Source organism: Numenius arquata, chromosome 9 (genome assembly GCF_964106895.1).
Source record: "Numenius arquata chromosome 9, bNumArq3.hap1.1, whole genome shotgun sequence".
Taxonomy (NCBI): Eukaryota; Metazoa; Chordata; class Aves; order Charadriiformes; family Scolopacidae; genus Numenius; species Numenius arquata.
This window is the reverse complement of record NC_133584.1, coordinates 2,240,455-2,266,669: the sequence shown is the minus strand read 5'-3', so window position 1 is coordinate 2,266,669 and position 26,215 is coordinate 2,240,455. Positions and strand designations below refer to the sequence as shown.

The 26,215-nt window shown below is 46.6% G+C and overlaps 1 protein-coding gene across 2 annotated transcripts in view; it reads left to right on the top strand.

Moving 5' to 3' along the window:
- KCNMB2 (potassium calcium-activated channel subfamily M regulatory beta subunit 2) overlaps positions 1–25,845 on the top strand; it is a 54,675-nt gene extending 28,830 nt beyond the window's left edge. For both annotated transcript variants that reach the window (XM_074153587.1, XM_074153586.1), the window contains 4 exons: positions 7,850–7,960; positions 14,717–14,887; positions 17,867–18,062; positions 23,605–25,845. In XM_074153587.1, coding sequence (XP_074009688.1) covers positions 7,850–7,960; positions 14,717–14,887; positions 17,867–18,062; positions 23,605–23,889 — 763 coding nt within the window. In that variant the 3' untranslated portion in view covers positions 23,890–25,845. The remainder of the gene's footprint in view (positions 1–7,849; positions 7,961–14,716; positions 14,888–17,866; positions 18,063–23,604) is intronic.
- The last annotated feature ends 370 nt before the right edge of the window (positions 25,846–26,215 follow it).

Here is a 26,215-nt window from a genome sequence, read left to right as displayed (position 1 = left end):
AAGAGAGGCATTGCCTCGTGCTTGGATTGCAAACTCACCAGCACCAAAACATGAGGATGGTAGTAAGGGCTGGCTCTTCACTAGATGCTCTGCTATCTGGAGGCGACCGGAAAGTGTCCTCTGCCAGGTACAGTGATGGGAGCTGTGTCTGAAGTGTCAGAGGTGGCCAGAGAGCCGCCAAAGAAGGGAAGCTGGGACTCTCTTGCTTGTGATGATAGGCAGTAGCTCCCTCCTTCACAGCTGACCTGAGGACACAGGAATTTCTCCCAAAAATTGCTGTTTCAGTCAGCTAAATCCGAATAATTAAGACTCACACAGTGCAACCAGGGTGAGTGCATTAATCCATCATGGGATGGTAAAGTATAGGAAGAGGCATTGAGGGGAAAAAAAAAAAGAAAAAATGGAGAAGAAAGTTAAAGTTAAAAAGATCAGGAAGAATAAAGACTATAAAGCCTACAGTCGTGCTGTGTGAGCTACTTAGACTCATACTAGGCAGGGATGTCTTGGGAAAGAGGAAGCCTAGGGATGACATGCATCATTAAATGGTAAGGTTTTGAAGTGTTTTTTTCAAAACACGCAAAGTCAACAATGGAGAAAAAAAACACCATGAGGAGGAAACCTGGAAGATCTAGAGGTTACTTTGGAAAATTCAATTTTGAAGTGTGAACATATTACATGTTGTCATGTTGCAAAGAGGTATAGATACTTCAGCCTTTCTGAATACCCCTCTTACCCCTGTATATACTGGAGAGAGGGAATTAACCATCATAAAGGATGACTTGAAGTTAAAAGAAAGTTTGCCTTTGAAAACGAACCCAAATGTCGCTGTGTTCTGCACACAACTAAGCTGCATCCCCATATGATGGCTTCAGTTGTCACTTGCAGCCCCGTTCCTCTCCTCCTTTGGACATGTAGTGCCTAAGACATGTACCATGGGAGCCCAACAAGACTTGCCCTGGATCTCCTTCATTCAACTCAAAAACTAGATGGAGAGCTCAGCTCTGAGCTCTGGGCATATTTAGGAGAAGGGCCAGAAATCAAGGTGAATCCATTAATGAAGCCTCATTAGCCATCAGTCTTCCTAAACTCTTGTCAGCACATTAGCACCAGCTGCCCGTTGCCCGTTTTTCCCTTGCCATAATGAGGAACCCCAAATCCAAGGTCGTCTGCCAGTTGGATTAGTCTGTCAGTGCAGCCAGAGAATGCTCCTGAAATGCTCCAGCGAGAACAGTTATTTATGTCACTCTGTCCTGCACCGTGCCCATTAGCTCGCGGTGCAGCAAAGTCCGGTCACGAGGCAGAAATACACCATTTGGTATTGTTGTTGTTGCTGCTGCCTCACAATTTAGTGTTGCTGCTGCCAGAGCATTAAACGTTCCCTAAGTGGTAACTGTCTTCTCCTAATGCAGATGCATTTCTTTTATGAGTTAGCTCATTGCTGTTCTTCTTGGTCCGTGCTTGCTGTTCTTCTGCCATGGTGGCAGAGAAGTGGAATTAGGGCAAGCAGACACCATGCTCAGGTGGAGACCTGCAGAGAAAACAGGTATTTTGACTACACAAGTAATACTGAATTGTGTCAGAAGAGGGCAATTGCCAGCCAGGTGCTCACCTGGGTTCTGGTTTGCATCATCAGTGCCAGTGTGTGAAACCTCCCTTGGTATTCATGTCTTGGGTCTTTCATGTCACACCACGGCCACGGACACAGTGGGTCTGCCTCAGATACCCCAGGCAGATGCCTGCTCAGTTTTTACCACCCATTTGTGTCTTTCCTCACCCTCTCCCTGCTGTAGCTCTTCTTCCATCTACACCTTCATGTTGCCATCGATCATATCTCAAAGTCAGAAATCTCAGGCACTGGTTTTTAGTCCTGGGTCCAGCTCTTACATTCTTTCTATACCAGGACTAGCGAACTCCCCTGGATCATCTCCTGAATCAAACAGAAGCATCTTAATTTAGTAGTTACCTTCACCACTTTGCCTGGGAAACTCTTCCACGCACTAAGGCACCTGAATGACAGGCTAACTGGCAATGAGGCTACACTTTACATCAGGAATTCAACAGGCCATTTTATTTATTCTTCCACCCTTCACCACACAATACCTCTCCCTGTTTTCTGGCTCAGAAAAGCCGTGGGAATCAGACATGAGCGTGGGTAAGACCTATTGGGGCATAACGTCTTACTGTCCATATTCAGTAAATTCCCCCCAAAGTGTACCACCATCCCCTTGTGGGCTGCCTTTGATGCCTGGTTTCAGCCTCTTCCTTTTCCCACGGGTGATGATGGGTGGGACTACCCCAAAAAAAGGCTCTTCAGCCATGAAAGAGACCAAATATCTCCAAGCATTCAACAGCAGCCACCCTGTTTGTCCAAGAACTGGCACTGACCGCTTTGTGATGGCACGGAGAGAGGTCAACATGTTGGACCAGCAGGAAAACTTCAGGGCTCACAGGGAACTACCTCAGGGTTCAAATTAATCATCTGGCTGGGAAATACTGGGATGAAGGATGCAGAGCACGTGGCAGCATGGCCACGGGTGTATTCAGACAAAGCTTAAGAGGTCAGTGATTGTATCTTTAGGTGAATGTTTAGCTTTTGTTGACTTTTGATGACTCAGGGTGTCTTTTATGAGGCAAAATTAATGCAAGTGCTTCTCTTTTTACAGTGGCCACATTGCCCAGGAAATGAAATGCCATAAGGGGAGCAGAGCTCATTAGTTTGGTGCCGTAAATGGTTCTCCAAGGTCTCAGAAACCCTATGATTAACATAAATATAGACAGAAGCAATTACAAATAAACACACATATAAAAATCATCTTTCCATCTAAAAATGCAGTCCACAATATCCCTCTTTGGCTGTTCACAGACATGGTGACCTAGAGGTAAGGGACATTTCATACCGATCTTGACATAAACCAAAGCCTGAGGAAGGAAACCAGCCAGCCCAGGGTGAAAGTGAGGACAACAGAGCACATAATGTAGTTACCAAGGTACCAGCTCAAGATTTTGAGATTCACCCTTGGAATTACATCCTTTTTGGAGCAATTTGCAGCAAATGCTGCCCCAGTACGTTATCTTCACACTGCAGTCCTCACTCAGGTGGTTGCTGTTGGGTGGACGTGTTGACTCTCCTTAGGACAGGGCAGAGTAGTTCTAATCTTATAAGAACTATCTCAAGTCTTCATTTTGCAATGGCTGAAAAAGTAGAAACCTTGTCAGGTTTTCTAGTAAGGTCTATAAAATTCTTCAGAAGATGATGATCTTCAAGAGGAGGATGAGAATGGAGGAAGATGGGAGGTATGGGCCAGCCCCATGGAGACCCACTGTGTCAGCATCATGGGCCCTTAGAGCTGCTCCTCAGCCGGTGCAGAGCAGTGAAGTGCCCTGGGCACAGGTCTACATGTATTATTTGTAGGAGATAGTACACTTTTTAGGCTGCATCTCTCCCTTAAACATTGTGGATTTATTCAGAACAGACCCGAACACCAAGAACAAGGAGTGTATGGTAGAAACTCAAGCGTGGCCTCCTCACCTGTCTCTGTGGCAACCACGCTGAGAGACAACTGTGTTGATGCTGCACTGGGTAAATAGTGAAGGAGACAGCAATTTTCAGGCAAAGTCGAGCAGAAAGCCCAGGGTCCAGCCCAGCATCTTGACTCTAGCACAAGTCACACCAAGTACAGCAGTTTGCTGGTACACCGCCTTGTAGGAATATCTCCTCCAGACTCCTGATAGTCAAAAAGCAGCTTGAAGAACCTCTTCTAAACTGTTTTTTAACAGGTATTGTCATGACTTTAGGTGGTCCATCTGTTCCAGCAATAGCACAATCCACTTTTACTCTAAATGCCAGGCTGACATCCTGCGGTAATGAGTTTCACAGGCTGATTACTTGTTGCATGATAAAAATATGTTGCCGGCATCTGAGTCAGAGAGGCAATGGGAAAGAAAAAAAAGTAATGCTATGTGTTTTTTCAGTGGTGCCCAGGGATAGGACAAGAGGAAATGGGCACAAACTTGAATATAAGAAGTTCCACCTAAACATGAGGAGGAACTTCTTTCCTGTGAGGGTGGCAGAGCCCTGGAACAGGCTGCCCAGAGAGGTGGTGGAGTCTCCTTCTCTGGAGACGTTCCAAACCCTGCCTGGACACGTTCCTGTGCAACCTGCTCTGGGTGGACCTGCTTTGGCTGGGGGGTTGGGCTAGATGATCTCCAGAGGTCCCTTCCAACCCCATGCGATTCTGTGATTCTGTGATTCTGTTTTCTCAGAAAAGAGCGAGGGGACAGGGAGGGAATGGGGTTCGTGGGTTTAACTCAGGGAAGAAAACGGCATGGAAGTTTGCTAACTGACCTGGCGGAGCAGGACATGGTGGTGTAGGTTGGAACCATTCTGAGTCCTCTGAAGGCCTTCAAAAGAGGGTCTTGGGGAGTTTGTGTTATTACTGTTCTGCAAAAGGCTCTTACCTTACCTTACCTCTAACCCCAGCCTAAAGGAACCATGAACTTTGGTGGCTGACAGCTGACTTCTGCTGTGATGTCATCAGTGTAACAATTTTATACAAAATTAGGTGTGTCGTTGTGTGTTAAATTGTGGTGGTTAGTTTGGATTGCCCAGCTAATGAAGCAGGCAGCATTAATGCCACCACATATGGACCGCTCCAGGGCACTGGCACCGTAAGGGAGCCTGAAACCTGTAAGGGGTTTTTTTGTGTGTGTATGGTTGGACTCGATGGTCTCAGAGGTCCTTTCCAACCATGAAGATTCTGTGATTCTGTGAAATGACTCTGACTTTGGGGGCAAGAAAGTCACCCCTTTTCCTCCTCTTGCATCCCCTCGGTGGGACAGACCCCCCCCTTGCCCAGCTCTCACCCTGGTGATGCTCCTACGATTTTCTGTGGAGCTTGCAAATCTGCCTCCCTGCCCATGCCGTCATGCCCAGGTATCCCTGTAGACACAGACAGGCAGGAAAAGCTGCTGATCACCTCTAATGTGTGCCCAAATTTTGCTTAATTAAGAACAAACTCTCTAATAGCATCTCCCACCGGCTCTGGGGCCGCTCAGGCAGTGGCAGCACCGCCAGCCAGGCTTTCCTGTCGCTCAGCTCGCGTGTGACATCCTAAAGGGTGCGGTGGCAAAAATCTGATTTTATTTTCCAGCAGTGAGGGACTCAGCCTGGGACAGGTCTCGTCTAATACCCCAGCGTGGCCTCCAGGCCCTTGGATAGTGGCTTTGAGCCCTCTTGCATTGCTCGATTCAGAAGCACCAGCTCATTTGGTGCGGGCTCGACCATCGCTGTTGTGCTGTCTGGGGTAGCATAGGGGCTACATCTTCCACACCATACAAGACCCAAGGTCCTGCAACCCAAATTTCTGGCCACCATCCCTATAAAAACACTTCTTAGTCAGTGGCTAGATTGGTTAGATCCTGGTAGACGCTATTTCACCTTCTAAACTATAGTTATCTCAGGGAGGAAATGCCTCTCCGCATTGTTTATTCCCCAATACTTCACTACAGTGGTTGTAAGAAAAAAAAAGACACTTTGGGGACTCTCAGAGCTGCACAGATGACTACAGACTCAGGAAAAAAATTGGAGGAGATTCCCCTCCTTCTGCCTGCCTTCTTTTGGGCCACCTTCTTGTCCAATTTGCTGTGCATGAATGCGGCACTAATTGTAATTTCAAAGAAAGTCCCTGCCTGCGACCTGGAAGCCCAGGTTCCGAGCCATCATCGCAGAGCATCCCAGCAACAAGGGAGCAGCAGGACTCCAGCAGGGAGGAGGTGACGGGGTCACCAGTCTGGCCAGTTTGCCCAGCCAGGGTGTGAGTTTGGCCAGTTTGCCCAGCCAGGACTAGCTCTGACTCATGGACCCCATGGTGGGGCTCTGGGCTGACTCCAGATGGAGATCCCAGTCCCTTGGCACCCATCAGGATGGGTTCTGGCTCCCCATCTGCCTACGGATGGATTCTGGCTCCCGTCCATGTCAGTCTTCCCCTGCAGCCACCTCTAGAAGATTTCAATATTCTCCCAGGTTCACCGCTATGCAAATATTGAAATTAGCCCTTTGCATGATTAGGTAGATAGTGACAGTACAGACTCTTTCAGGCAAGGAGCACTGAGGAATTCACGTGCCTTCTCTGCTGACAGCACCAACACCCAGGTTTACTTCTCAGTGAGCTAAAGAATGCCCCCCAGTATATGAAAAACTTCAGCATTAAAGCACTTGGTATCTGAATATATTTCCTTTTTATTCTTAAGCCTTTCTCTGAACGCAGTAAAAGCACAAAGTGCTGTGCCATGAAATAATGTGAAATACTGCCCTCACCAAGAGGGGCCCAGTTCTCAGAGATCAACAATTTTGACTGAGCCTCACTGAAAGCAGGAGCAGATTAGGAAGAGCTACGAGGGGAGCTGTAGCCCCACCAGCAGGTCCAGTACAGCCTGTACTTCCAGCCTGGTGATGACGTTACCACCTGGAAAGATGGCTACTCAAATTCAGTTGATCTAGGGTAACCAAAACCTGCTAGGAATGACATAGATATAGTGAATGTGCCTTGAATCAGGGCAAGAGCGCAGCAACACTTTTTGAGATCCTTTCAACTCTGTATTTCTGATTCTGAGAGACCTACTTCAAGTACAGGCTTCAAATTCAGTCCTTAAAATGAAACCCCTTGGGCTTTTCCCCTCTTCAGAAGATCCTGAGGGCCTGAGAGAAGGCAGAAGGTCTTATACCCTGCTGTGAAAATAAGCAGTCCCTGGGCAGGAACCTAACTGGTCTGTCCAAGTGGCCTCAGGACAGTAATTTCTCTGTGGGAAAAACCGTCTTTGTCACATCAGTTATATTTCCACAAAATGCCGCATTTATGTCTCGTACTTGTGCCTCATTCAGGCACTTTCCTTGAGAGTCTCATTGTGCTGAGAGCTGCCGTGCAACCAATAAGCTGTAATGAACATGTGTGATTAAACAACAGCCACTTTCTACCCCCAAAATACTGCCATAAAAACACTGAATGCAGCTGTTACCTTTTCTTAAACTATCGGTATTTTCTTATCTGTGGTACAAACCCTTTGCACTGTGCAGCATAGATAAGCCTGGAGAAAAGGAAGCTGAGGGGGGACCTCATAGCTCTCTAAAAACTCCCTGAAAGGAAGGTGTAGCCAGGGGGTCAGTCTCTTCTCCCAAGTAACAGGTGATGGGACAAGAGGAAACGGCGTCAAGTTTCTCCAGGGGAGGTTTGGATTGGATATTAGGAAAAATTTTTACACTGAAAGGGTTATCAAGCATTGGAATGGGCTGCCCAGGGAAGTGGTTGAGTCACCATAGAATCATAGAATCACAGAATCATAGAATGGTTTGGGTTGGAAGGGACCTTAAAGATCATCAGGTTCCAACCCCCCTGCCCTGGGCAGGGACACCTCCCACCAGACCAGGTTGCTCAAAGCCCCATCCAACCTGGCCTTAAACACTTCCAGGGGTGGGGCATCCACAACTTGTCTGGACAACCATCCCTGGAGATACTTAAAAGATGGGTTGACATAGTGACTAGTGACATGGTTTAGTGATGGTTTTTGTCAGTGTTGGGTTGATGGTTGGGCTTGATGATCTGAAAGGTCCCTTCCAACTTAGAGAATTCTATGATTAGCCAGGATCACATTTTACTAGTGGGACTAATGAGATTTATCCTTCATTCCCACCCACTGATCTGTCATCCCCATTATTTTACATCTTACCTTGAGTTAACAAATGGTCCATCTTCAGAGCACAACTGGGCACAGCCACAGGGGATTTGGCACGCTGGATATAATGTGTTCTGCCGCGTTGGACAGGCAGTGACAAAAATTATCCCTCTTCCCCCAGGTCTTTCCATCGTCCCACTGCAGCAAGCAAAGCCAACACTGGGCAACCCTCTAAAATGTTTATTTGGACCAGTGGCCGGAGCTCTACATCTTACAGACATGATGAGAAAAGGTAAATGGCATCTATGCTGATTGTCTCTTGGGGGTTTGGATCTTTAGGAGTATGGCCTGTAGTGTCTCTTCAGTGGTGGCACTGAGGGAGGAAAGAGGGATGCAAGGGGTGTCCCTCCCTTGTCTCTCACCCCCCAACAAGATTACCAGCCGATGAGTGCCAGGGTTGTCGTGCCAAGCCAAAACAGAGTGGAGGGACAATGCCAGAGCCATGGCCAAAGTCTTCCGTGTTCTCAGGACATCAGCAGCACGCCGTGACCATCTCCAAGGTCAGCACACACACACATCGCACATTTAACATCACACTAATCCCCAGCCACAGGTTTGCAACCTCAGCTCTAGCGCCTGTGAAACCTTTATGTCTTTTTCAGCTGTCTTGCTCCCAGCCATCAGCCCACACCTCCCTCCAGGCAACACACACACAGTGCCTCCTCTCCCCCAGCTAGATCATTGCCCTGTCCCACTCTTACACATCTGGATGATGCATCCAGCTGTCGGAGATGTTTTCTGTTTATATGAACGTGTGTGTGAGGATGACCACGAGCACAGTACACTGCACAGTGTCTGGGGTATGAAAAGCAGCTTGAAAGTGATCTGGGAGCCCACCAGCCCACCTAAGTGCTCTTGCTGGATGGAACAAGCTGAAGGAGACAGAGGAATAAATGAGTTACTGGGTCTCTCAGTGGAGCAGGGAACTACACAAAAGAGAAAGAAAGGGAAGGAGAAGTTTTAAGTCCACAGACAAAGGCAACACTCAGTTGGGAATGAAAGAAGTTAAATATCACTGATGAAAGAACAATAGTCAGTAATGCTCAGACTCATCCTTCCAAAATCTCTCTCCTTTGCAGTGAGATTTGCTGGACAGCTTGTCTTGCCGCAACTGCACACATTTCCCTTTCTTTTCTTTTCTTTCCCCCTTCCCTCCCTTGCCTCCTCTCCTTCAGTTCCCCTTGAAGTCACTGCTAAATGCAATCACAAAAAATCAGACTCCGGTGAAACAAAAACAGAGGTCAATGTATCTACATGTGCCAATTAGCAAAACACACTCTTCTGCTATTCTAATGAGACATTACCGCTTGCATCTGCTTGAGAAAATGTGCTCATGAGTTCAGGCAGCAGAGCTGTCCTCAGGACACTGAGTTTCTTTGGAGAATTTGCCCATTTGCTGAACTTTTCTGCAAAGGTTGCAGAGGTATCCAGCTGTTTTGGTAATCCAGTCCCAAACAGATATTTAGAAGCCACAAAGGCCAGCTTGGCAGCAGGTTTCCATGGACCTTTGGAGCTGGTTATCTAACGAACTAGGGTTAGATGTACTTCTGCAAGTCTCCTCTTTAATTGAATTTTCCCCAGGCTAATATTCCTCTGCCTTAAGGCACTGTCATGGACAGAATGGTCCAAGGTTAGACGCTTAGAGGAGATATCTGCCTACACGTTGGGCTGGCTGGAAGCCACAAGCTCCTGATTAGCATGGCCTTCAACTCAAGCCATGCCTTTCAGTGGGACTTATTAACTTGGGCTGAGAGCTGTGCTAAACAGGGCTCACCTGTTTCTGGTCACTTAAACCCTTGGCAGAGCTCTGCCTGCAGAAATAGGGATGTATGGAGCAGCATCTCTGTGCTTACACACTGGCTGTGGTCATTTCAGGTGTCTTTTCAAGCCTTTGAGTGGGTTTATTTCCCAGAAGGAGTTGCTCATACCCTGGGAGTGATTAATAAGATGCAGGAGGAAAAGGGAGGGAGAGAAAATGGAAATCAGAGAGTGCTGACCGCAGCCTCAGGACTGCAGAGGAGAGGTGTGAACACAGGGTGAGTGTTGCTGGTGGGAGAAACTCATCCACCAGCGGCTGGCAGTGATTTTAACACATGTAAGGTCACCAGTAGCAATCCCTGTATCAAACAAGAAGCGCAGTTTAAAGAAAATACTTCTCCTAAATGACCCTTTCCTAGGAATTGTTGTTCTTGTCAAGAGGATGGGGCCAGTCTTTTTTCAGTGGTGCCCAGGGATAGGACAAGAGGTAATGCACAATGCACAAACTTGAATATAAGAAGTTCCACCTAAGCATGAGGAGGAACTTCTTTACTTTGAGGGTGGCAGAGCCCTGGAAGAGGCTGCCCAGGGAGGTGGTGGAGTTTCCTTCTCTGGAGACATTCAAACCCCACCTGGACATGTTCCTGTGCAACCTGCTCTGGGTGGACCTGCTTTGGCAGGGAATTGGGCTAGATGATCTCCAGAGGTCCCTTCCAACCCCATAGCATTCTGTGATTCTTTAAACTTCAGACGGGAAGATTGTCAGTTGGAGGAACAAACTTGTCACCTAACACATGTTACAACCACGGACTTCTGAGGGATTGCACTGTAATAATAACCTGTGCGGCAACGTCTCTTGCTGTGGAGGAATCACCTCCTCCTGGGTGGAAGGTCTCTCTCAGGCATCTCTTTTTGCAGGATCACACCCAAAATTTATCTATTTCATTGCTGGTTTAGACATCTGCTGTTCCCCAACTGGCATTTTTTATGCTTCAGAAACCTAGCCCTCATTACTTCTCAGCTAATTATGCTTTTGACAAGATTGTGAGCTTGGAAAACCAAAACACTGGTTTGGTTTGGTTCGATTTGGTCCAGTTTGGTGGGAAAGAGGGAAAGAATTGAATGAACGAAATCTGTTCATATCAATAGGAATCCTTCTACAACCATCACCGGGACTTTTGTGAGAGCTCCAGAGAGATTTCCTGTTGCCATAGCTCTAACAACAAAAAATGATGCAGCTTAATGTACCCTGTAGAGAAAAACGTAAAGAAATTGGCTTCTGAGCAGAGAAGTCCCTGAGCGTTGGGAATTCTGCAGGTGAGAAACGGAAGGTTTTTTTGACCCTTGCATTCAAGGATTTCTGATATCAGTAGACACCTCAACATGAGGTAATTTGAGTGACAACTGCATAATGACTGTGATATCAGAGAAGGGAATGTGAATTCAAAGTCACTCTGAATAATCCAGGCAGGCAGGTATCCCCACCTGACAAGCCCCGTGACCGCATAGTGACGGAGGAGGCAGCGTCTCCCTCAGCATCACACCACGGTCCATTTGCAAGGGGAAGGAAGTTGAGGGTAGGCAATTTGTGTTTATTTAAAAAGAATAAAATAAAAACAAAGTAATGGCAGGTGCCTGGTTATCCAGATTTCCATGGAGGAAACTAGACCCGCTTTGCAGCTCTCCTAGATCTACCCATTTTGGAACAAAACAAGAATTGTACTAGGTCAGAAGAAGCATTACTTTAGCCTCTCCTTCTCTACGTGGGCTTGCCCAGTTGGAAGCCCTTGGCATACCGGACCGTTCCTATATATGTACCAATAAATTCATCATATCCCCAGAGCTGCGGCGTAGTCCTGCACCAGCAGAGCACACAGGATGCATGTGGCATGTCTTGTCCTTCACATAAAAGGTCATGTCCCTCATGATGGCAAAGAAAGGTCTTGGCTGCAGCAAATACAAGCAACTCTACGGAAGATGTAGAATTTCTTATTAAGGCTTAAACCAGCACTGTAATTCTCCTTGGCTGTCCCATGTTCAGGCTAATGTAACCTGGGCTGCCGAATTTCATCACGCAGGTCCTCCCTAAGCCCTCCTCCGGAGATCACATCAGGAGCTGCTGACCACACTGCAGAGGGATCCCGGCTGCTGTGCGGAGAGATCCGGAGAGGGAAATCTCTGCCCTGTCCCCAGCAGGCACAGTCACAGCCGAGATTCCCTCTCTCTGGCAGCTGAGCCCGGGTAGAGCCGCCAGCCGCTATCCTCTGAGCAATTTGACAAAAGTGACACTGAGATTTAGCAGGGGAGAACTTCAGTTTGGAAACTATCAGGAGAACAAAGACCTTTTGTCCTTGGAGGCTCGATTTCTATTAAATGTCTTTGCACAGGGCAGAGAGGCCCCCATCTTCTGACGGCTGGGACTTCTTTAAAAACAAACAGCCCCCCCTCCTCGGTGTCGTATTTGGGGAGTTATCACTTAATCATAAGTATTAGACAGAGTCACCTGGATGAGGAGTGTCTGGGATGCAGTGATCTGTGCTTAACCACACCGCAGCAGTCAGCTAATTGAGGCTGTGCAGCCCTGGGACCCAAAATCAGCCGGCTGAGCACAGCGCTCTTCCAGCTCACCGAGCAGAAAGAGGTCCCTGGGCTGCGCCAAAAGTTCACACATCCACAAAATCCACCCCCCTTCCTCCGCGGAGCAGCACACACACACGTGTGGGCCACACCGTTCCATCCAGAGCTAAGGAGATGCTAAGGCCACTCTGTTACTGGCAAAATATTCTGCACAACATACCATGTTGCCCAAACCCAGGGTTCTCAGGGCCAAAAACGTGAAGTTTTGTAATAGCAGATGTTCCCCGTATCACACTGAGCAAATTGTTACCTCCCTGGAGCTGGCAGGAGCGGGGAGGAGGAGGAGGAGGAGGAGGGATGGTTTCTCAGCGTGTCTCCCGGGCTGCAGCAGGACCACCGCATCGCTCACCAGCACGTCCCACGCCACCACACACCTTGACGTTGCCACCAGACCGACTCCTGGCAGGCATTCGGGAGGAAAAAAAGCCCTCAGTAAGGTGCACCAGGCCACCGCTTTCCCGTTGTTCGGGGCTTTGACTAACAAATATTTGCAAAAGAGCAAGCGAAGGGCTGCTCCGAGCACGACCCCCCGGGGCAGAGCTTTATTTAGCTTTATTTACCGTGGCAGGCGAGCGTGGGAGACCCGCCTGGCAGCCGGTCACCACACACCGTCCCCCTTGCCAGCCACCTGCCAGACAGACCATTTCTACAGCACACCCCTCCGTCCGTCCTGTTTCTACCCCTTCTTGCACAGTTCTTGGCTCAAGGCCGCAGGGGAAGCATTTGTAACCACTTTCAATTAGCTATTTGTTTTTAAATTGCCCGTTTGTACCCCTTTTATGTCCTAGCCGCCCGGGTGACGGCAGTGAGCGATTGCGGCGTCCCTGCTTTATGTCCACGGGCTGACATAAGTTATGCTGCTGTGGTCGGTTAATGTGCTGGAACTGCACGACAATCTCTGCCTTCCCGCCTGCCTCCGGTCAGGAGCCATGCAAATCCGAATAGCGGCTCCCAGAGTTAAATACAGTTTGATAAATAATAATAGAAAAGTAATATTAGATTATTACTCCACACTACTTCTTTGAAGGCAAGTGTATCTGCCGGTTCACAACGTATTTTTTTTCCTCCCCAACGCCAGAGAAAGATTTGACAGGATGAATTACCGTTTCGTTTCCAACTAGGAGAACACTGACAAGTTTTAAAGGATGGTTTTGAAGAGAAACCATAGGCATCTAAAGATATAAATTACAGTTGGATGAAGAAACCTCAAGGGGTCTTAGGTACGGGAGGCTATCGACTGCAGTACCATCTAAGCTAAATTTTTGCGATAAAACCCCACACCATATGTCCTTTTCCTGGCTGTGACTCACCATCTAAATACAAACTCGATTCCAGTTTCAGGGATTTTATGATTAAACCTCTTTTCTTGTTTCTGCTGCGTTTATGTATGATTTTACTTATGTCCTAACTCTATTTCTTCGTCCCTGTTGGTGAATGTAAAAGTTATTATGGTCGGTCTGACACACGGTGCTTTTTTCCCCAAGGTTGAGTGAAACTTGGTTTTCAGCTTAAATGAGCGGTGGGTTTGCTAGAGCCCAAAGTGATGACGATGTTGCTCACCTGCCATTTTGCAGAAAGTAGAAGAGGAACTTCTTCCACTATGTCCATGTTATGGTGGTGCCAGGGCTCAGAGGCGTGCGGTTCACATGCTTCGGGTGCTGCCTGGATGATTCAAAAGAACCGTTAACAGAAAACACAGGAGATTTTGACCAGCCTCAGGTCTGTAAGTACATTTTAAACCCACAGAGTTTGAGTGTGTTTGAAATGTACTCAAATATTTCCTTCTTCACCATTGTGTCCTCATGACCCATTGAATCATCAAAGGCTCCGAGATGAAAGAAGGACTTGTGGTTAGAAAAATGCAAAGGACTCTCTGCTGAAGGGGGAATGGTTTGTTGTATCTTCTTTTTTTTTTTTTAATCCCAGAACAAATAGCTTTGGTGGATAATTTTCTGCGAGCATTTCACTGTAATGAGTAACTGGGCTTCCAGAAAGCTAGTTTATAAACAAAGTAAATAAGCTCCCAATCAAAAAACCCACAGAAATCAATTGCAAAATCCCCATAGTGTTTCATGAGCTTTGAGTCACACTCAGGACGGAAAATTACCCAAGCCGCTAGCCTGCAGGGAATCTAAAAAGAACATGGTCCTTTCAGATAATTTTAGTGACGATTTTCTTCAGGCTGTTTTCCACGTATGGTAACATAAGAACTGCTACCATATTCAGCTGAAGAAAAGACACCTCATATACCTAAACATCTTCTAGTGGCCTAAGTCGGCATTGACAGGTCAAATTCACCTGTGGGATAAGTCAACTGAGCCAATTAAGCTGTACCAAAGAAGGATTTACTGAGCTGGCACAAGGGTCTAATCTTTATATTTGTTCTAAGAGGTTTTTACCTTTTCAGAAATGGCTATAATTTATTTTGGAGATGAGTAAGTTTCCACCAGGTCAGAGTGAATCCGATGAAAAAGGACATCTGAGGACCTTTAAGCCTTTCTCTCTCACGAGATGGGTATGGAGGTGGAACCATGTAGAGGGTTCATTGATTAACTATGAACTTCACATAAGAATGTATTATTTTCAACCTCAGAAATATTTACCAAAAAATCAGGGATCACGACCTACTGGACAAAAGGAAAACAGTCACCGCCCTAAAAGCCGGAGAAGACCGGGCCATACTCCTCGGGCTGGCCATGATGGTGTGCTCTATCATGATGTTCTTCCTCCTGGGAATCACCCTGCTGCGGTCTTACATGCAAAGGTAATTTCGTGAGGGTTACCCTGATCTCACACTCCCTGCTCCACCTGACTTCTCTTGGCTTACTCCTTTGACTCTTTTTATTAAAGGTTTAGAGTTTTTCCTTTGTTCAACACACATTCGCCACTTCCATACCCCAGTATAAATTAGGCATAACTACAGTGAATGCGAGTTGAGCAATACCGGCATAAGCGAGGGAAGAATTAGAGCCTGCTGAACCCTGTGAGCCTCCCAGGGGCCGTTGCTGCAGAGCCCAAACTGAGGAAAAAAAAACAGCAAAAACATTTAGCAGCCTGGAGAAACAACGCACTTTCAAATGAAGAATGGAGAATTAATTTGAGAAAGAAATCAAGCTGCTTTGTAGCATGTAGTTTTCCATGTCGGTTATTGCTTTCATTTTAACAAGTGAAATCCTCCTGAAATATAGTAATTTGCTGAAAGTGAAAGATCATCTTTCATCATTACTGGGCTGCACTTAATTTTTCTGAGGCCTTCTCTGGCTTCCTTCTCTGTCACGGAGCAGAGAGTTTGGGCTGCGATTCATTAGCAGCATTTGAAACCAGTTCTCAAGCACCCAGCCCTATTCGAAATCCAGCCCAGACCATAATAAGGCTGTCAGCAATGTTTTTTCTGCCCTGATCAGTGGAGTTAGAAGAATGAAAAACATGCAATTGGGGATCAAAACATTAGTCTGTCATGCCCAAAACCACCCTGAGACAGCGGCCAATGCTTGGCATGTTTTGGCTTATCCGCCACAGGCTGCTTCTTTAGGCATATACAATAAGTGCCTACAGTTAACTGGTGTGAACATCCTCAATCATACCGGTGCACCTGCAGGAAAATAATCCTTCTTGACCTTGCGACAATGAGGAAAAAGTAGCAATGCCTGAGGATGAATTGTACTGATTTGCAGCGTCTTATTTGTGCAATAAAGATACTTGTCCCTTTTTAAATCCAGGCAAAGTTCAGATTTTGAGAACCGAGATCAAGACCTGCTAAGCATCCGAGGGCACTTGCTTTTCCAAATTGCTCTCCCAGACCTTTGAGCAATATCAGGGTCAGTTGCAGAGGCTGCTAAGGTCAAAACTGCTCATGTGGAAAGAGAGGATTTATATTACAAACTACGTGAAAAAATTGCCAGAAGATATCAAAGCACCCACAAAGTATTAAATATTCCATCTTCACAGGTCTGGTAGGTAGGTGTCACTTTATTACCCCCATGCATGAATAAAACAGCAGCCAGAAAGGTGAAAGTGAGGCAAAGATGACAACCCAAGAGTCTTTGTGTCACTTCTCTTCACACAGCCACATCTCCTTAGCGGTTATTCTCCTTTACAGAAACTGAAAAACACTGCCTGGGAGGTGTGGGGGAAAAATCTGATTTCCCCCCAGAAATCATAGCATAATTTAATATAAATGTAAAATGGAATATACAAGGAGAATTACTGCCAAAGTAGAATACCAAGAGAATTAGTCGGAAATCTTTGATATCGCTTAGCGTGTAAAGCCTTTGGTAGGTTTGGCGAGGGACAGGCAGAGCCTCAGCCTGCTGATGGCAGGACAGACATGAGCGGGGCTAAAGGGGAGCCCTGGGGGGGAAACCACCCCCCAAGCCTGGGAAGAGCCTCGCACAGAGCCCTCTGCTCTCGTTCCCAAGGAAAATACTGACATAGATTTTTAAATACATGCACGAAACCCAAGTGAGCATTGGCAGTGCACACCATCGTTCCAGTTTCAGCCTCTGGTGAATTGGAGATAAGCTGAAATCCTCCAGAGTGATTACAACTGCTGCTTTAACTTACGGAATATGGAGCAAACTACCACTAGAAAAAGCCTTTCCACAGGTGGTGCTGCATGTGGTACCACCTGTGCATTACTGTGTCTTCATGCCTATGAATATACGCACCGTGGGAATTCAAAGTCTTCCTCCCAGCCTTCACTTTGAATTGAACTGGATGTTGTGGTTCACCACCGAGTTTTGTTCCAGGGTGTCCCATCAGGCAGCACCACACACGTTGTGCTCTCCACAGGGCAGGCTGCTCGGTTTTCCTCTCTGATACTTCTAATATACCTTCTCCAGACTAAAAGTCTCCAGATTTAGCCCCAGACTAAATACATAGATATGAGAAAATTGGGTATTTTTGTGCCCAAAGCACAAACTTTGGGTGCTACAGAATAATACACTGTCTGCGATGTGCGACATGAGAAAGTCCAGCCTTTGCTCAAAGTCCTGCAACATGTAGAAATTGGCCAAGAAAGCCAACGGCATCCTGGCTTGTATGAGAAATAGTGTGACCAGCAGAAGTAGGGAGGTGATTGTGCCCCTGTACTCAGCACTGGTGAGGCCACACCTGGAGTATTGTGTCCAGTTTTGGGCACCTCAATACAAGAGAGATATCGAGGTGCTGGAGCAAGTGCAGAGGAGGGCAACGAAGCTGGTGAAGGGCCTGGACAATAAATCTTATGAAGAGCAATTGAAGGAGCTGGGACTGTTTAGTTTGAGAAAGAGGAGACTGAGGGGAGACCTCATCACTCTCTACAACTACTTGAAAGGACACTGTAGAGAGGTTGGTGCTGGTCTCTTCTCACAGGTAATTAGCGATAGAACAAGAGGGAGTGGCTTCAAGCTGCCACAGGGTAGGTTTAGACTAGACACTAGGAAACAATTCTTCACAGTAAGAGTGGTCAGACACTGGAACAGGCTGCCCAGGGAGGGGATTGAGTCACCATCCCTGAATGTGTTTAAGAGTCGTTCACATGCGGTCCTGGGGGATAAGGTGTAGGGGAGAACTTTGTAGAGTAGGGTTGATGGTTGGACTCGATGATCCCAAGGGTCTTTTCCAACCTGAATGATTCTATGATTCTATGTACCATCTCCTGCAAGATGCCCCTCAGTATATGCCTGACTCAAAGCCTGAGCTGTGTTTAGTGCTTATTTCCCATTCCTGCCATGCTCTAACCTCTTTTTTTTTTCCTGCTTAGTGTCTGGACAGAAGAGGCTCAGTGCTCGCTTCTCAACGCATCCATCACGGAAACCTTCAACTGCTCATTTAGCTGCGGTCCAGACTGCTGGAAAATCTCTCAGTACCCCTGCCTCCAGGTGTACGTTAATCTCACCTCTTCTGGCCAGAAGCTTCTGCTCTACCACACTGAGGAAACAATGAAAATTAATTCCGAGGTAGGAGCACTGAATAAAATTTCTTCCTAAATGGGTTTCTGGAGGGCTGCTCACCCCGTTATACCCATTCCTCACTTTAAAGCAGTATAAGGCTTCCAGCTCCTGCTTCCTTGGTAAATACAGAGCAGAGAGCGCAGAAATCGGGGCACAAACTGAGGTCACATCTCTGGAGGGGGCAGTTTTCCACCTCTGTCCCATGCAGGGAGTGCATCAAGATGGTAGGGAGAGCTGAGAAGAGAGCCAAGACCTCCGTGTCTAACCACAGACGTGCCTCCATCTCGATCTCTGGTGACCAACTCTGCACCCTGAGCATCTCCACCGAGGTCAGATGTGCCGCTGGGGTCAAGGCACAGCACTTAACCCCTGCAGATGCTGCAAAGATGCTGAAAGTTTGGGGAGCGGGAACTCAGAATCACGGAATTGTCAGAGTTGGAAGGGACCTCTAGAGATCATCTAGTCCAACTCCCCTGCCAAAGCAGGATTGCCCAGAGCACATCACTCAGGACTGCATCAAGGTGGGTCTTGAAAATTTCCAGAGTAGGGCACTCCACGACCTCCCTGGGCAGCCTGTTCCGGTGCTCTGTCACCCAATTGTCAAGATAAAAGCAGCAACATAAAAATTAAAGGCCTGGCTTTGGGGCATGTATAAGCTGAGGAGTCAGTCTGATTCCAGACACTGAACCAAAAAAAAAACAAAAACTTTTTAACAAATCAGCAGAAGAATTCCTCCCTCTGCTTCGGCAAGTACAGAATCCAGCGTGACTCCATCCAGGTGGGAAGGAGCCAGCCCCTGTCTGGAGGCTCTAACGAACATGGCGGATGCACAGAAGGCATCTCCTCGCCCTCCCGCAGCCCCAGCTGCGCGGCTGAGCCGATGCTGTGCATCAAACCCCGGCACGACACCGCCTCTTCACAGGTGGCTGGCTGCTCCAGGGCAGGATCGGACCCAGGAATGTCCCTTTCCCACCTTCCCTTCTCTGTATCTATCGCGTGGGTACCTCCAATCGCAGCCAGCCGGGACACAGCAAAGTCATTAGACCCTCAAGTGCCAGATTTGCATTAACTACTTCGTTATCCAAGGTCACCGAACCCCAAACTGCGGGCGCTCAGCAAAGCAGAGCCCCGGTTCAGGCTGCTGACAATGAAACCTATTGCGTTTCTATTTATGGTAGCAGCTCACTCGACCAAATTACTTCTGCATATTAAGATGAAGCGATATTAAAATTAGTCAAAGCACGGAGTGGTTGCACCGGGCCGGTTATTCCGCGGGATAATTAGCTCCTGTGGCTGAGAGACCGAGTCCTCTGGATCTGAAGTGTAAAAGGGAGAAAAGTGCCCCATCGTGTCCCCCCCCCCGGGTTCAGCATCACTGCAGAACAGAGACACTCGTGAAACCTGTGGCAGGACAGACCCCGCTTTCTGCTGGGGCAGGAGCAAAAATCCAGTGATGCTTGTGCCGCAATTTGGTTAAAAGAGATCAGATCGGTCACCACGCTCCACTGGATTCAAATAAATCAGGACATTCAGCATAAATCTCCGCATTCTGCTATTGATGATTTTTGCGTGCTGAAATGGACTTTGAAATTTTCCCAGGTGCCACCTCCTCTTCATTTGATGTAGGTACAGTTAATTCTTCTCCAGCCCAAGGTTGTTTTACAGGTTAAGCTCTGCTCTCGGGAGGATCCCTAGGTTTTCCTGACATGCTGCTGGCAACGTGACCTGAATCCAAAGGCAGTTTCGAATGGAAGTTTGCAATGTCTATAAAACACCCGGTTTCTTGTGCTTGGCGGAGACTCCAGCACAATCCCTGACAGGCTCTCCCTGTCCCTGGACCGGAGACGAGCAGCCCTGAGCAGGGTGATGCTCCAGCTGGGTTCTCTCTCTCCTTCTCCTATTCAGATCTGCATTTCCTAACTTTCTCCTTACCAAATAAATTTTTAAAAAAAGCCTTCCCTGGCTGGCTGAGCCCTGGCGTTACTGGGGACATTGCGGAGCCCGGTGCTGACCCTCCGAGGGTGACACCAGTGACCTTTAAGAGGTCCCGCATCCCCCTGCCAATCTCTCTGCCTGGCTGAGCAGAGCAGCGTCTGGAGCCCGGCTCTCTCCTCACCCCTCCCTGCCAGCCAGCGTGGACGGAGCAAAACCCACTTTGATTTTTAAGTAATGATTCGTCTAAGGAGACTTGCCGTCATCCCACAAGGTGCGGTAAGGAGTGGGTGCGATTTGTATGGAGCTCCACAGCGCGCAGCTGCCAGTCTCCGGTGGGAATCAGCGGGAAGTCGATGGATACCGGTTGAGCTGCTCCAGCCTCTCCCAGAGAGGTGCAGGAGATTTTTCACCGTTTTTCATTGCTCTCACTGTGCATACTTTACCTCTAGCCTTTCCGACAAGTCCAGCCCCTTGTCAATACTACAACCGTCACGGCTTAAATGCTTTCACGGCTACACTTTTCCTTTCTCGGCTGTCAGAGGCTGAAACAGCCTCTGGGAGAGGTAAATCGGCCGGTGTCCCCTCACACCCGCACCACGGAGCCAGGCTGTCACCCCGAGGAAGGGCTGCAGCAGTTAAAGCAGTTCTAGAGGCCCCATTTCCATCCCGTACTATATCATTTTGATTCTTTTCGTGTCATCGGAGCCGCTGCTGATTTATACCCGTGCTCCATAAGTGAGATAACAAGCAGGCTTTAATCACCAGAATCACCCTTGTGCCAGCTAGAACTGCCTGAGACTGAGAAATGGTGGGGGATCTCACCGTTTCCCGTGGAAGGGCTGGGTGTTTATAACCCAGGGAGGAGTGTGCCCGGAGCGGGGGGAGCAGCGATGATCGGCTGCCGGTCCCATCAGGCTCATTTCTGGGCTGGGGCTGCAGAATTCCAGCTGCAGGAATCGATATCTGGCCAGCACAGACACAAAGCTCCTCCCCTTCAGCCCTGGGTTCAAACCCGTGGCGCTTTCCAAGAGAGCTGTACATCGACATCCCGACCCCTTTCTCACAGAGATCGCAGGGACACACACCCCAGCCGCAGACATATGACAAGAGCCGGTTATTTCACTGCCACCCTGAACTGGGAGCCTCTCTGGCAATAGGGTTGTCTCAAATATAACTGCCCCCAGCGTTCCTGGAGGTGTTGTGTGATCTCCACCATTGGAGGCATTCATAAGTTGAGTGGATAAGTCCTGGAGAAACTCTGTACTGAGGATGGCGTTGGAGTGGGCAAGTCCAGAGGTGGTTCATACAGGCCACCTCTCCAGTCCTTTAAATTAGAAAAGCTGAGCTGGAAATGTAATAACAAGTTCGCTCTGTAGCTGCCTACTACATCCTTCTCATCACCAGGTTGCAAGTAACACAAGAACCACTTTTCTCACGTTGTGTCACAGAATCCTCGCTTGAGGTGGAGAGACAGACATTGTTTACTTTCAGATTTGCAGATTTCCAAGTGTTTGACAATGCCGAGGTGTAAGAGAACAGCAGAGGTTTAGTAGTCTGCAGTCACAGGTACAGCATAACAACTGTGGGTATGAAATTCCCTGCCAGCTCCCATTTTAATCTCCTCACTCAGGATAGTAACAGCTGGGACTTCAAGAAACAAAAATGTATAGCACCAAACTTGCAAGAAAAAAAAGAAAAAAAAAAAGCATCTGAGCTGGAAATACCGCTGTTACGACAGTGATAGCTCATAATTTAGTAAAAGAAAATGAGGTACGCTTCACTGAGAAATTCCCCTACTTATTAGATTATGATCTATTAAAGAGTCATAAGCACTGGAAGAGGGCTCTTGGCTTTGGCCATTTAAGACAAAGCTGAGCAGAGTGCAAGAGAATATCCTGGAGGGAGCAGACCTGCACCAGCAGGAAGATGGATGAGATATTACTGCTCTGATATTTTCCATCTCTAATTTCTAGAGCTCTATGAAATATTCATAGTGGCAGCGCTGCCATGCTCTACCCTTAATGCTCCAGTCTGCTAAGGCCAGGCAATCTTTCTGCCGCGCTTCAAATCATATTCTGTGCTAATAAACTTGCCAATGAATCAATCAAATCCTGTTATGAGGGTAATTCTTTGATCGTTATTAGGACAAGAGATTTTTCACAGTACCTTACAAAAAAGTCATGGCATAGTCATGAAAAAGAACTGAGGGACATTTATAAAGTATATACATTAACACAATAATAATCAAAAGCCATGGGTCACATTATTTTAATCAAAACATCTTTTTTTCCCTTGCAAAACTCACTTCCTCTCATTAAATTATTTGGAGCTACTTTAGGTGTCACCTGGGATAAGAGGGTTTGGCAGCACAGGTATGGAGCATGGTGGAACCCATGGTCACCCCATAACTGGGGTTATGGTGGGACCCATGACTACCCCATAATTAGGAGGGAGTAGTGACCTTCTGGGTGACCGCACACACATTCAATGAGAAGTTAAGTCACAGATTCCCACCCCTCCTGAAGCAGGACTTACCTGTGTAGGGAATTTAATCAAAATCCCGGGCAGGTGTAAAAACCTTCAGGTGTGGAGGGAGTGAGCATCTAGAAAAGAGGAGGGAGTGAGGTGCCCTGGGATGCTCCCGTCAACCTTAGTCCAAACCAGCAGCAAGAACAAATTCAGATATTTCTGCTCTAGATCAAAATCCATATGTAGCCTCAGTCCTCGTGTGTCTGCCCACCACCTCACCAGCCCACGCCAGCTCTTTGCAGGAGCGGTCAGTACAGCCCAGGGCCACTGTCCTACATGTCCCATGGAATATCTTCAATGCATGGACTCCATAAGCTAATTTTATAATTAGCTTGTTTTTAGTATTCTTTGGGAATGCTAGGTTGAAAACGCGTTAGAAAGAGCCACCCCCAAATCTTTTCTTTGTGACTGAGACTGAAATTCAAGCAGCGTCTTCAGAGAGAAGGAGCTGTCGGACTTGGGCTAGGGTCAAGAGCAAGAACAAGACTACAAGCCATCCTGGCAGCCAGGCTGATCTTCAGCTTGAGGTTGAATAAAAGTTTTCTGGGGTTTCAGTAGGAAAATCGCGTTTTATCTATGTGTCCCTAATGGAGGCATTACCCCCCAGGGAAAATTTCTATAAAGGTCTCTCATCAGCCTCCTCCTCCGTGAGTGAACTCTTGTGCCCACTACGATCACTTTGATCCGATCCAAGCGAGATCTGAACCACCAGATTTGTATTTACAGAGAGTCAATTACCCGTCTAACTGCCAGCGTATGCATGCCACTTCAGATGAAGAGGTACTTCATCAGTTCCGTTTTTGCATGTGTAAATTAGCAATAATAATATATTCACCTATCTCATGAGGCCGCTGCGCAGATTAAAGCATTAACGTTTGTACAGCACTTGGAGGCTCTCCAATGGGAAATTCTGTAGATGTGCAAAATATTGAGTTTTGTCTGTGATAAATTTATTATTAGCCTAATGGTATTCCACTCATATTATGAAAAGCATAATCATCTTGAGATTTTGCTGCTTGCCACCTGAAAGCAGACATTGTATCTGGTTTGGAGACGCATTTCTCTCCCTCTGATTTCTTCCCAGTGTTCCTACATACCCAAGTGTGGCAAGAATTACGAGGAATCCATGTCGCTGGTGAACGTCGTGATGGAAAACTTCAGAAAGTACCAACGCTTCTCCTGCTTCTACGACCCTGAAGGTGTGCAGAAGAACGTGATATTAACCAAACTGTACAGCTCCAACGTGCTGTTCCACTCCCTCTTCTGGCCCACCTGCATGATGATCGGCGGGGTGGCCATCGTCGCCATGGTCAAGCTGACTCAGTACCTTTCCCTCCTCTGCGAGAGAATCCAAAGGATCAACAGATAAAAAACCAAGACTTGTCTGAGATTCGATTACAGCTAAAATACTGTTTTCTCATTCTTCACCAAAGAACCTTAAGTTTGTAATGTGCGAGTCTGTTATAAGTTCCTTACTATATTCTTATAAGTAGAGCAATAATGCAAAAGCTGTTCTATATGCAAACATGATGTTGTTATTATGCAGACAACTGAAAAAAAAATTTAACATTTTGTGTTGACCGTCTATATGATCTTGTTTTATGCTGAGACTAGTCCTCCTTCTTTTCTACAGCCAAAATAGGGCTCAATGTGACCATTTCACTGAATTTTTGGAGTTGGATTTGCCAAGCTTAATCAATTGACATTTTCAATGTAAAGGATTCTGGGGAAAATTCACCCCTGGGCAAAGGGCAGCCAACCGCTCGCGCATCACTGAGGTCTTACATCTGGCTTGGTCCATTCAATGGATTTGTGGCTTTGCTTTTTTTACTATTGGCTACAGGGAGGGGGGAAAAAATCATTGAAAGGGTTTTGGTTTGGGGTTTTTTTGGTTGGTTTTTGGTTTTTTTTTTTTTTTATGGTAAGATGGCACAAAAGGGATGTATTTTGAGGCCAGGATAAGCACAAAGTATCTTCAGCCTAAGAAGGACTTAGTGATGCCTCGTGTTTGCTCCCTCAGTTCAGAAGTAAATTTTACTCTATGGTGTTCAAAGTGTTTTCCAAAAGACCTTAGAGTTTTATTTTATTTCGTGCTATAATTTCCTTCTGTCTTCTCAGCCTCATCTTTGTCATTTGCAGAAGCTGCAGCCAAAAAACAAAAATCACCTTGTTCCATTTTCTATTCCAGTCTGAGCCCTATTGATGGAGATGGGACCAGAACACCTTATGTAAATGTTTATTACTCATTTGTCTTGTATTCGCTACCATATCACTGTAAAGAAAAAAAATAACACAATCAGCTATTTTTTCATTTTTTACTTCCAACTATTTTAGATTTTTTTACTTGATATATATATACAGATATATATAAAAAGAAAAAGCTATATTATATCTAGTTGTGTATTGGAACTTGATTATGGGGTTGGTTTTTTTCCTTGTTTTTACCAACTGGAAAGCGAACAATAGCACTCCTGTATTTATAACCTTCATACTTGGATAATATAACATGGAGGAGCAGCACTGCGGGATCTTATCCAATATTCATGATGTTGTTTCAGTCAAAGGTCTCTGTTGCTGTGACATCCGAATTGACAAAAATCTCATCTAATTCTATGGCTCTATTAACTGAATTGTTAGATAATCATCATAATACATCTGGAAATCTCTCCTGACCTTAACTCAGTATGCAGCGCTGGCTGACGTGAATTATGATTTAAAAGGCCCAGGTGCAATGATTTATTGGAACAACTGAGATTATGACTAAGATGCTGTCCTATTTGTCAAATATTTACCATGGGGATCTTACCACTGTAATTCCATGCACACTGCGGTCACGATTTCTGCATAATTTATCTTTATTCCCCTGTAGGAAGCATTCCTTCTTATGTTATGTTTTAAAGACACAGTTCCTCACTTTGCACTCAGCCTGAAGGACAAACGCGAGGCAGCTCCTGTGAGCACCCTGTGAACTCACTGTCCGACAGCTCAAAGAAACCATTCACAGGCCTATTCAAACCAAGAAACTAACTTTCCCCCTCTCAGAAAGACTGCAAAGCAAGTATTCTGCCTACTTCATCTATATATAAGTACCTTTCCGCAATGTAGCATTAAAAATTTCAAGATGTTACAAAACTTTACGAGTCATGCAAGTGTAACGTGAGCTGTAAAAAAATAAGAAAAAAAAAAAGAGAGAGTTCTCAGCAGTAAAAATGAACCTGCAATCTTGTAATCAGTCGTATAATTTTCCTTAGGTAAATAAATTCCTGGAGGGCGGGGGTATAATCAGGGCTCCAAAAACATGTAATAAAAATATTAAATCTTCCACATTTCAATATCTCCTGCCTTTGGATCTCGCTTGTTTCACCAAACTGTTCTTTGTAGCTTCAGCTCCTCAAGAAATGAGGAACGCTGATGCAAGAGGGAAATCATAACAGTTTATTTGCAAAAATGTTGTTTTGATCAGTCTGTGGGATTCACAGAAACCATCACCAGTGGATCTGGGCACCTTCGGCGTCAGAGGGACTGGAGTCAATGGGACTTTGGCATCAGTGGGACTGGTGGACCAACAGCAACCTCTACTCAACCACATGTCAACCAGCAGAAAGCGTGACACACCCAGTGCCAGCATGGATGGGGGGGACAGAGAGAGGGGACCTCAGCCCCACTGCGATGGTACCCCACGAGGATTCCCCACC